Below are 12,689 nucleotides of genomic sequence, written 5' to 3'. Positions count from 1 at the left end.
ATGCTAGAAAAGGCAGGTAGCCGAAGACATAAAAAATTGGTGGCCTAACAATCCGTTGAAAACTAGGCACTAGTGACTTACAGCTTTACAGTTTTAAGCCGAATCCGAACGGATAATTTGCGTAAGCACTTTTCATGAAACGAATTATTTTTGGAGGACTTGTCAATTACTCGCAAGAGGCAGTACCCGTGAAAAAAAAAACTTAAGAAGGCACAGGTAAGGATTGAACCCAAGAACTCTGGCATATTCAGTCCAACGCACTAACCATCATGTCACTCACAACTCTGCACTTTATTTTTGGACAAATTTGTACCGATATTTGTGTTCTAATCTTTTGTAATTAGGTGCGGTATTCTTATTGAAAAAATACCTGATGATAGAGTGTTAAGAGACATCTTTGATTTTCTAATTTTAACTTTAATTGTTTTAGCTTGAAAAAGCATATCACACCACACATTTTACGCCTTTTAAACCTCACATCAAGGGCTAATAGAATTGCTTTAATTTTAAATAAAGTACGTATCTGTTTTTTATTTAAATTCTTACGGTAGAAATATATGGGTTTTAACTTTTGAAGCACAGTTAGCGTTTATAATTAAGATCCAAAGGGTGTCTTGAAAATGCATCCGTTATAAAAATAAGCTAAAATTATAACTATCTACACTGATTATAAACATTGCGTTTCCGTTATTTTGAATTCATTTGATTTTGAACTACTAATCAAACAACACACTGGGGGAGGAATTTTCAAGTTTATTTCATTGAAAAATTAGCAGCTTTGAATCTAGAAAACAAAAAACAATGTTTACAATCTTTAAAATAATATCCAGTCAATGCATTTACATAACCTTATTTCACCGCATTACCACACATAGTCTGTGTTCTGCTGTGATAAACTTATAGAATTTATAGAGATATGCTAAATAACTGACCTCATCACGAAGTAAAGAGGGGGACCAGTCTGAATTTGTTTAGTTTTCTTCAGCTTTTTTTTTTTTTTTTGATTGCGCAATAATAATGAATTGATGTATGTGAACGGACGAACGCCTCGTTGAGGCTCATCACTTGTTCAATGTTTAATGGGGTCCGTTAATAACCAAACGAAAGATGAAAAATAAAAATAAAAACAACAACTAAAAGATAATTACAATGTGAACTCGCCGACTAATTAGATAGACACAATGAAAGAATTCTTTCTAAAGGACAAATCGCTTATTTTAGAGGTAGATAATAATAAATTTGTTGTTGCTTTTTTAATTTAATTGAATGTAGAAATTTTTTCCAAATTTAAATTCCAAAGCATTTTATAGCTTGGAGAAAAAAAAATATTATCACCAGATGAACAAACAACAAATCAAGGTTGTTTATATTTACATAACATACAAAAATGCAGCATGTTATCGAGGTTAAATAGTGTGCACTGTACCAAATGTGTGTTAAAACATTTTAAATTGTTAAAAATAATATACAAAAAATATATTTGTTTCACTATAATCTTCATTATTAAAAAAAGTTATTGCCAAAGTAATTGGAACAAAACTTAATTTTTAGTAATTAAAATAAACCATTTAAATATTCGCTAATTTTTTTTAATTTTTAAAAAGTAATTAAATGTTCGCTGCAGACTTCAAGCCTGGCCACAAAAGTAGACACATTTAATACAAACTTTAAAAAAAATCCATTTCGATAAGAATGCCAATTAATTAAATTTGTTTATAGACTATATTTAAAACTTTATTAAATAATCCTTCTTTTAATTCATTTAAAGTAATTCTCTTTTAAATGAAACCAACCAGGTACTGACCATATTTCAACATAATTTTACCAAACATTAATTTTGTTAGAAGGCTAATGACTGATTTCTTAACTTTGAGCTCAATGGTATGCTTCTCAATTCGATTTAGATTGAGTTATTGAGAACATTTCCTTTGAAATCATAGATTCATATACTGGGGAATAAAAATGCCATTTAAGAAGTATTCCTATGTGACTTTTTCGAAATACAAAAAATTAGACACAATTATGTACATACATATTATGTTTTCACCTCCAACTTTGGACACTGGTTTAAAGAGATTAACCGCTTCTCAAATTGATCGTGAAACAAACGTTTTTCAGTGCATTTCACCCACCCTTACCCATTAAAGCCATCATGATTTATAAATAGTTTTTCTAAATGAATTTCCTCCCGCGTACGAGGTACCTAGAGTTGCGATTCAAAATCTCACTGTAGATTTTTGATATAGCTTAGCTTAAGGTTTTTATAAATTGCTTGTCCCTTAGAGCCATTTTAGAGGAATGTCTTTTGGTTTCTTTGGATTTTCCAATTGTTCAGCATTAAGTAACATTCTCTTAGAACTTTGGTCTACTTTCGTGATCTCACTTATGAACATGTCCAAGTGTGCAGTGCTAAAATTACTTCAAGATATTGTGTTATTTTCCTCCAAGCACGATAAACTAAGTGCACTGCAAGACACATATCCTTTGTGTAGTCATAAAATTTTGAATTGAATAGTTTGACAACATATTTACGTTAATATAATATAGCTTTATTGTGGCATGTCCAGTTAACAAAAAAAAAAACAGCCATAGCTTTAAACACATAGAATGAAACGGAGAATAACAAAAACCTCTTAGAACTGGTAGCTCCTATATAAAGATTTTACTTATTTGTATGAACAAACTTGGATTTCAAGACTTGGTTTTGAACTTCTGTATGATCTTGTAAAATTATGTCGTGACTTAATTGAACGATTTTTTGAATACTTGAAAAATATACATACATTACATACATTAGAGGGGCGCAACAGTTCTTTAAGAACTGGGGTCTATTGACTTACAACTCTCAACTATTTCTGTGCGCGAGAGATGTTGTCAGAACTAAGTAAGTAAGGACCTAAAATTTTAAGCCGATTCTGAACTGCTAAATTGAGAAATTTGTGAATTCTTAAACAAAATAAACGAATTTTAAAATGTATTGCAACTTTGAAGCTCTTTTAATTTTTACAAATTGAACTTGAATGTTGAATGTTGTCCTACTAAGAGAAGTCATCTGTTTCAATAGAAAGGGGACAGTGTAAGATTATTCCTATAATTCAGGGAAAATAAATGTAAAATAGACGAATTAGAAAATAACAATAATTAATCACTCGTCTAGACCTAAAATATAATGAACATTATACATGAGTGAAGGTCTTATTGAAAACCTTGTGCCGTGTGCCGCTACTGAATATTGTTGGGAATTTCTTGCCATCTCGAATGTAACTTAATTTTCTTTTAATGTACATAAAATGAAATCTCACGAAACCATTTCAAATGTGTACTCCTAATCATTATGAGATAGTAACATGGCCTCTTATTGTACTCACATCCAAGCTATAGACATATACAAATATCCCAAGAGAATTTTACTCAATTAATTAGGAGAGTTTTCACTTTCATTTGTAATAAAGTAAAACTAATTCCCCTGCAATTCCAAAGCAATTATTCTAAGAGAACAATTCAAGTTGAAAACTGAGAAAATAAAAACAAACTTTCTATTGTGTGTTTTTTATATTTTGATGTGGCTTTGGAAACAATTGTCCCAATCTCAACTTTTCCAACTTGTGGAGTAGGATTATATCACTGATGTGCAACTTGTTGTTCCTTACATTGTATTTTCATCATTGTATTGACATCATTGCCAATTTTGATGCAAATCATAAACAATCCAGGAGTACGATAAAATGTTGCTTTCATTTTCATTTACTACACAAACTTTGCATTCCGAAATAATTGTTATTAAACATTGTGAAAATAATCATACTTTAAACGCTTTTATTTAAATTTGCGCTTCAAGAACAACAACTTGTTTTAACCTAGATTTTCCATATTTAGATTTTCAAATTTAGAGTTTTAGTTAAATCGGTAAAATTATGTCTTTAAATTTGTATTAATAATAATAAGTAGAACAAAATACATCAGTTTGTATTTTCAAAACATCCATTTCTTAAGAACCAATCTTTCCATCTATAGAAACAACAATACTTAATGCATTATGTCCAGTTTTCTCACAATGCGTTATCAGTTTGTGACTCAATATATTGCAATTAAAAGCCAATTCTTAATAGATTATTCTAAAATGTATTCCTTCAAAACAAAGAATTGAAAACTTTCTATTTTGTTTATACTTGCTGTGTTGTGTGGAATCAATTGTCACAATCACACAATCACAAACGTTGATGTACAACTTGTTGTTCTTTTCTGCTTTTATTTTTTACTACGTTTTTTTTTTTTTATACATTTTTAGTGGTCTAGTTTAGTGTGGAAATGTGACATCATCTCGAAAGTGTTCGTGTTCGTGGTTTTGCAATTCAAAATTTTTCTCGTTCATGGAAACATGATTTTGTACTTCAATCTCGAAAACTCTCAAAGCAACCAATAAAGGGTCTAACAATAATTATGATTCACACACATCATGTGTGTACTCATTCTTTTGTAATATCATCGTCGTCCTCCGTGTCGTGCAATCACTCTTGTCCGTCCCCTTGAGCGTTAACTTAGGAGTTATATAATAATAATTCGTTACATTACTACGAAATATGTACATTCTCAAGCACCTGAAATATAGGAATGGTAATAATTATCACCCAGTGTGTAGTGTTTACGTTTCGATATAACAAGTGTCGATAAACTTGTTCGTTTCGTTCGTCATCATTGCTGGTCGTTGGAATATTTTTGGTTCCAATAAAGAGTGCGGGAGGCCCAGTCAGCCGTTGAAACATAACTCTGAAACTGGTTTATGATGATGATCAGTGGATTTGTCGTCGTCGTCGTCGTAGACGCGTCATAGTAGTTATGTGAATATGGATGGAGCAGCAACTGCACAATACAGACCAGTTTTCGTATATATGACTACATATTTAGCAGTTTTCATATTTATGTTATATTATATGAATATGCCAATTTATTTTAGAGCTATAATTAGTTGTTATATGGTAAATAATAAAAGCTCGACGCTGTGAAGTGTGTGTCTGAGATGCATGCAGGGGTTTTGTTAATTTAATGAGCTGACGTCACAAATAGCTCGTGATGTGATAGTTTATTGATATTAAGCAAAAATAAAACTTAATATTTTGTGGATGTGGATGATTCAACGAATCAAAAGAATCTAGATTTAAGTTTATGAAAAATGAATTACTTATGTTCAAAGACAGGTTGAACGCGATGAAGGCGGGCATTTAAAAAATATACATACATATATATTATCTGAATGAATCGTAGGCGTGTAACAGATAAGATACAGGAATGATACAACGCAAACAAAATAAAGATGAGGAGTCATGTACGACTGTTTTTTAACAGCACTAACTGGTTTTAGGAAATCAAATATCAATTTTAAACCGTTTAATGTTTTGATATTACATATGTCTGCCCCTTAACAATATTTACATTTATTTTCATCCACTGCATTACTCTGCCTAACACAAAATCTTCGTTATAAAACGTTTCCGATCAATTTGATCTATATGCAAATGATATTGAGCGTGACCTTATATGATGCTCTGTGTGTTTATAAATTAAATTATAATAGTCAATTTGCATACAAGCCTTATAAAATATACTTTTATTGAAAATGATAAAAACTATAATATAAGTATTTATAAAGATATTCTAACGTGTAATAGGTATAGCCTATGAACTCTCAACAGACATTGAAAAGTTTCAAGGTTATTAACATCACAATAAAGTTAAGTTAAAGGCCTAAATATAAATTAAATACTGGCTCAATGGATGTTGGTTGGACAGCCAATCACAATCATATAATGTTGTTGATCAGTTATTAAAAATGGAAAGAGTGATTTTGATTATTTTTTTAAGTGTATAGTCTAGTAAAATAAGCTTAAAAAAGGGTTAAGCCTCGGAATTTGTGATGGTACACTCATTTTTATTTTTTAAACATTAAGTTGTTCCCTGGTTGTCTAATTTTTAATCGGTAAGTGCACCATCCCATTAGAACATCAACTGCCACAGCCACATATCGTCATTTAAGAAGAGATTATTATTATGGCTTACATAATCGTACAACAACCCAAGATATTCGCAAAATTTTGAAGAAATTTGAAGAGACAGGATTAGTTACAGATATTGTAAGGCCTGTGCATCATCGTTTCGCTCTGCCAAAGACCCAAATTTGTCGATTCCTCGTCTTTCTCAGGAACTAGCACTGTGTTACAGCATATTATGGCGTATTTTGAATTTAGATCTACACCTACATCCATATATAATCCAGCTTACACAACAACTGAAGCCAGTTGACCATTCACAACGTCGAATGAGAATCTGAGAATCCTCAAGTAATTGAAGAGCGGCCACAGAAAGTCACTGTTTGGTGCACTCTTTGGCCTGGAGGTGTGATTGGACCTTATTTCCTCGAAAACGACGATGGAACGACTATCCCCGTCAATTCCGATTGTTATGGTCATATGATAACCGACTTTTTCTGCCTGCTATTAAACAATACTACTTGGGAAACATGTGATTTCAACTAGACGATGCCACATGCCACACAACTCGAGCGAATATAATTTTATTGCAAGAGACATTTCCTAGCCGCGATTTCACACCGCTGGACCGTCTTTATGCAGATAAACCTGTAACTCTTCAGCACTTAAAAACCAACATTCGCAAAGATATAGCTGAGATATCGCCCAATATGTGTCAAAAAGTGGTCTAAAATTACCTCAAAAGAATCGATGCTTAAAAATCTTCTCTGCCATAATATGTGAACGTCTAAAGCCCATCGTCAACAACCTGATAGGACAGAACCTTTTGATGTCAAAAAAGGTTTTAGACAAGGTGATGCGCTGTCATGCGATTTTTTAACATCGTGCTTGAAAGAATAGTGCAGAGCTCACACGTCAACATTAGAGGCACTATCTTTCAAAAGTCTGTCCAATTACTGGCATATGCTGATGACATTGACATAATCGGAAGAACTCAGCGTGATGTCAATGGGGCTTTTGTGAGTATTGAGGCAGAGGCGGCAAAAATGGGTTTAACGGTTAATGAGGGCAAAACAAAGTACATGCTGTCGTCTAGAAAGGACATACAACACCGACGTTTTGGTCAAAACGTCACAATCGACAGACGTACCTTTGAGGTAGTCAAGGACTTCGTCTACCTAGGCTCCGCTGTAAACGCAGAAAACAACACCAGCGCTGAGATCAAACGCAGAATAACTCTTGCTAACCGCTGTTTCTTTGGACTAAGAAAGCAATTGAGTAGTAATGTCCTCTCTCGAGGGACCAAAGTGTTGCTATATAAGACCCTTATCATCCCCGTCCTGCTATACGGTGCAGAAGCATGGACCATGACAAAAGCGGATGAAAGCACCTTGGGTCGCTTCGAGAGAAAAGTTCTTCGTGTGATCTACGGTCCCGTATGCATCGAAGGGGAGTGGAGGAGAAGATGGAACGACGAACTGTACGGGCTGTACAGCGACGTAGACTTAACAAGAAGAGTAAAAGTCCAACGACTAAGATGGCTGGGTCACGTAGAGCGCATGGAAACCAATGCTCCGGCCCGGAAAGTCTTCGAATCCGCACCCACAGGACAGCGCAGTAGAGGAAGACCGCGGATCAGGTGGCGCGCACAAGTGGAAGGTGACCTCACCCAACTTGGAGCGCGAAACTGGAGACATCTAGCTAGGGACCGAGCTAGATGGAGAAGTTTGTTGGGTGAGGCCCTAGTTCACACAGGACTGTAGCGCCACCTTAAGTAAGTAAGTAAGAATCGATGCTTAAATCAATTCGTGATGTGGTCGATCTTTAAATTTTATAATAAAAAAGGAATATCATGACAAAATATATTTTGTACCTGTTTTTTTTACGTTTACGTAAAATAGATTAACCTGTACAAAAAATAATTTTAAGTTATCCACTTTTTTTCATTTATTTTTGGGGCACCCAGCTCTATTACTGTGGTTCATATTCTAAATGTTGTTGAATTCACTAATGCAGTGTTTTTCAACCTTTTACATGACACGGACCCTTTAGTACGATAAAATATTTCGCGACCCCCCTATCTATTGCATTTTTTCCGTACCGTCGAACTTCGATAGCTCGAACTTCAATAACTCGAATTTTGTTTAATTAAAATAATGTGGCAACATCTCAAACTTGTTTGCTTGTATAATTGTATGAAGGATTCCATAGGTCGGCAGGAAAACCTCATACTGTTGCTGAAAATTTGATCTACCAGCGGCTTCAAATAATAACTCAAAACTCAAACCTCTCTCTGACAATACCGTTCAACGCAGGATAAGCGATATGGCAGTTGCTGTTAGTGATCAAGTCATAGATAAAATAAAAGAAAGTACTTTTGTGTCCTTCCAATTTGACGAGTGTACGGATATTGCGGATTTTACGCAGTTTGTTGCTTTTGTGCGATTTGAATCCAATGAAAAATTAATGGAAGAAATATTGTTTTGTAGACCGCTTCCCTTAAATACTGAAGGCCACTGCTTGCATTATACGTTCATTGAAATACGCAAAATATGAATATTTTTGGGAAAAGAAATGCATTGCAATTTCTAGCGACGGAGCAAAAGCCTTGACTGGTGCAAACAGTGGTTTTATTACCAGATTAAAAGAACAAATCCCAAACGCTTATTCGACGCATTGATTCATCGCCAAGATCTTGCAACCAAAACCTTGCCGCATAAATAATGTCAAGTTCTAAATATCAAATACTTCTCAATAGAAGAGATATCGAAGAATATTGGGTAAAGGTGGATCTTAAATCCGTTTTTAAATGCAGCTGATAATGAGGCAAATTTGGCAATCAAGCTCAAGGAGTGTGTTGAACCTATCTGCTGATGGGGTGCTGCAATTGGAACTTAAATCTGTCAATATGGATACCTTTTGATTAAAAAGGAAATAAGAATACCCTGAATTAACATTAGAGGCTTTAAAGTGTTTGAATACATTTGCCACCTCGTACGAGTATCTGTGCGAGTTGCCATTATCATCAATGGCCCAAATTATAAATAAAAAAAGTCATCGCTTAAGTTAATTCTCAATTGAGCAAAAACGGATCCACGATGGGACAAATTGATTTCCGGAAAACAAGCGGAACCCTCGCATTAAGAATAATTTGTTTGTTAATTTTATACAAAAGTTTAAGATGGATTATATCTAATAGGTTATTTTTAATTTTTTGTTTATTTGACACAAATGAATATGTTCTTTAATTATCATTTTCCTCGAACTTAGATACTTTAAAACTTCCATATTTTAAAGAAAAACTCAATAAATTTGTGATGAATTTATATTTTTTTATTTTATTTATTTTATCTGTTAATAATATTATGTTTAATGTAAAATTACAATTAATAGTTATTATGAAGGCATTAACAAAAAATCCATCACCCTATTTCATTTTCTACCCTCTAACGATTAAGAGTATGTGAAGAAAATATTTGCAAATTTTATTCTTGAAACTTGATTTTGCGACATTTGGCGGTAATTCCCTTACGACGCACAGTCCATGCTTCATTCCCGGTGAAACCTTTTTTTACTGAATTAATATTTAATTTATACTTTATTTTTATTTTTTTCGCGCAAAGTGTCATATGTCTAAAATGAAGCATCTGCTCAAAAGTCTATTTCTCAAAGCAGGTTCCCTTTTTGGTAGGAATAAACAAGAAATTTACAAGGATATCATTGGCAACCACTCAGTTTAATGTACTGAAAACCTACTCCGAAACCTGTTACGTTTTATTCGGACGAGACAAAATGTTTTATATACCTTAATTTTCAATAATTACATTCCTCACATTGTCTTGTCAGCTGGGGGCTTTGAGTATGTTTTGATGTCGGGGCCAACATAAACTAATTCCCAATGGATCGTATCTAATACTACGACAATTTGTTGCAAAAATGGAACCAAATAGAAAACAGATAACGAATAAACAAATCAGGATATTATATTGTTATTAAAAGAATGATTTTTTTTTTATAAAATATTGCCCAAACCCTATGATTTATAGTAGTGGGCCTATAATTAAAAATGAAGAATAACACATTTGCGGGCACTAGACACACAATTATTCCTATCATTTTAAATATTCTAATCGGATAAGAAAGTAGAGTTTTAGAGTTTTTATAATGTTAAGCGAATTTTTCACTATTTGGGGTCTATTCAGTTAACAATGCTGTGATTTGAATTAAATTTAAATTATAATTGCTTTATTTTCATAAACTGCCTAGACCCTACGACTTGAGAGTTAAGGAAACTACAGACTTTTAGTCTGTTTAATTAAAACGTCTAAATGCACTTTTCGTGACACAAAATCAAGACTTAAAGAGCTTCAAATCTAAACTATCTCATTTGGTTTTAGAGGCGGTTAGATATAATTTTAAGAAAATACATTCTATAATCGCACTATATTTCAATTAATAACATTTGACTTTTAAAATGATAAAATCAATTATTTTATTATGTAGGATCAGTAGATACGTATGTGTATGCTTGAAGATCATTTGTGTAAGTTACAATCAAAACACATCTTGTCTAACATAACCATACAATATTATTCTACAGGATAGTAAAAAATAAAATTACAATTTTGGCATTGAAAACATCCATAGATAACACTTCAACAACTATTTTATAGAATAAACCATAAATGTATGTCACAGTTACCTTTTTATTGTTTATCAGAACAAAAATAAAAAGATATTCAATTAAACCTAGAGGCACATAATATCTACGTTTTTGTGTTTGTTTAGCAACTAGTAAGTAAAAATTGATAACAAAAACAAAAAAGATAATACCAATGTATCGCGAATACCAAGAAAGGTGACACGATTTGAAAACTTGCAAAACCAAAAGTTTAAATAGGTACCTACTTTCGAGTTCCCACACACGACTGACAACAGCTAATAAGAGAAAAAATTGAGAAGGAACGAAAAAAAAACACAAGTAAATAGAATTAAGTACCATTGGCTTTGGCATGGCACTCTAGCAATTATAAATGAGCCGTCTGTCCGACCGGACCACAGACGTTAGACAAAAGGTGGAATTACTTTGCCTATGTCGTGGATGTCGTAACAACTAGTGAAGTATAGAGGCGTTGTCTAGCTCTCTGACTTTGACTACGAAGACGATAAAGACGACGACAACAACGACAACCAAAATAAGCCATGTTAATGCTTTTCTTTTATTTTCATTTTATACTGTGCGCTAATGGTGGTGGTTGGGATGACTTTTTGGGATTCTTTAAATGTAATAATTTCATAGGCGGAAGTGACCGTTTACTATACTACTTCCGCCGCAGTCTAAGTGCAAGTGTCATAGTTAGAGCCATCTTAAAACAAAGCCCCTTATTTTTATAATACCTACACCTTTCGCTTAAAATCATACATTTCTTAATTCAAAATCAAAAGACTCCAAGACAAACAGGCAGGCGGGCAGGTATATTTAATGAAACAAAAATATAAAACACACAAATTCCTCTCCACAGTTCATTTCTATTTTTAAAATTTCGGCAACGGCGGTGGTGGCGTTTGGTTTGGTTTGATTTTTGTTCGCTGTATAATTTACGGTGTACCGTGTACCACTTTTACTGTGGTGGGTGCTCCTCTGCTACCCATTACTCAAAGCCCAAACTAACGATGATGAATTTGTTTTATTCATTTTTCTTTATTCACTTTGGAATATGAATTCGGTGTGTGGAACTGGTAGCTCCACAGCATTCTAATTGGACATCCAAAGCACAAGAACTATTAACATCCTTCAAAAGTTATAGCCATATCCAATTGGAATGACCTCAGCCATCTGAACTTATGGCCCCGTGCCCTGAATTGGGTTTTCTTCTGATACTTGGACGCTATTTTGTATTAAAATTTCTCAAGAATTTTCTTCGCTTTTCTAATAAAAACACACCGCAAGATGAAGAAAAGTCCGATTTTGGGAAATAAGGGAGTGGACTTTTTTTAGTTTTAATTTCTCATATTAGCTGGAGATGGAGAATGAGGGAAATAAAAGAAGGGCAAAGCAGCCGAGGCGAGGGGTGATAAATGAGTGAGAACTTTTGCAGCTACTTACCCATTGTGTAGTTTTTCCTTTTTTTATTTTACTTCTTTGAGTATTTTTTTTTTCAAACTTCTTTTGCGGCAATTATCTTGGAGAATTTTTCACTGGGAACACTTGAAAACACTTGCACACAAATTTAGCTACTGTTTGGCATAATTTTAGTTAATTTATTATGATTTTAATTAGCAGAAAATTGAATAAATTTGCAAGAACTAACGCGAGACACAACTTTTCACTTCTTTCGGAGCAACTGAAAATTTCTTACACGCACAGTCGCACACTATCAAAAGTGATTACTTCATTTTTGTGGCAATGGGGTTACATCTGGCAGTGGAAGACACCCATTACTAGGTGAAGTTGGTTGGGGTTTAGATTTTGTTGTCATTTTTCAAATAGGGTATACTTTCAGCTTATCGTTTATTTGATAAATTGAGATGAATTATACACCACGCCTGCACTCTTCAAAAACCTAGGTGAAAATTCGGCAAATGTTTTATAGTTTTTATTGCGGACTTTTTAGTCGTACTCAAAATATCTGTGAATAGATAATTCTAACTATGCACAAGTTTGAAAATTTTGCACCTATGAACCTATGAAAAATCATGAATAGG

At 33.4% G+C, this 12,689-nt stretch overlaps 1 protein-coding gene across 5 annotated transcripts in view; it reads right to left on the bottom strand.

The window, feature by feature from the left end:
- Positions 1–12,362, bottom strand: part of LOC129942633 (actin-binding LIM protein 3) — a 29,792-nt gene extending 17,430 nt beyond the window's left edge. For 3 of the 5 annotated variants that reach the window (XM_056051646.1, XM_056051650.1, XM_056051648.1), the window contains exon 1: positions 12,091–12,362. In XM_056051646.1, the coding sequence (XP_055907621.1) occupies positions 12,091–12,094 (4 nt within the window). In that variant the 5' untranslated portion in view covers positions 12,095–12,362. The remainder of the gene's footprint in view (positions 1–12,090) is intronic. The other 2 variants (XM_056051647.1, XM_056051649.1) reach the window with 1 other exon arrangement.
- Between the last annotated feature and the right edge of the window lie 327 nt (positions 12,363–12,689).

This window comes from Eupeodes corollae, chromosome 1 (genome assembly GCF_945859685.1).
Source record: "Eupeodes corollae chromosome 1, idEupCoro1.1, whole genome shotgun sequence".
Lineage (NCBI taxonomy): Eukaryota > Metazoa > Arthropoda > Insecta > Diptera > Syrphidae > Eupeodes > Eupeodes corollae.
This window is presented reverse-complemented; position numbering and strand designations above follow the sequence as displayed.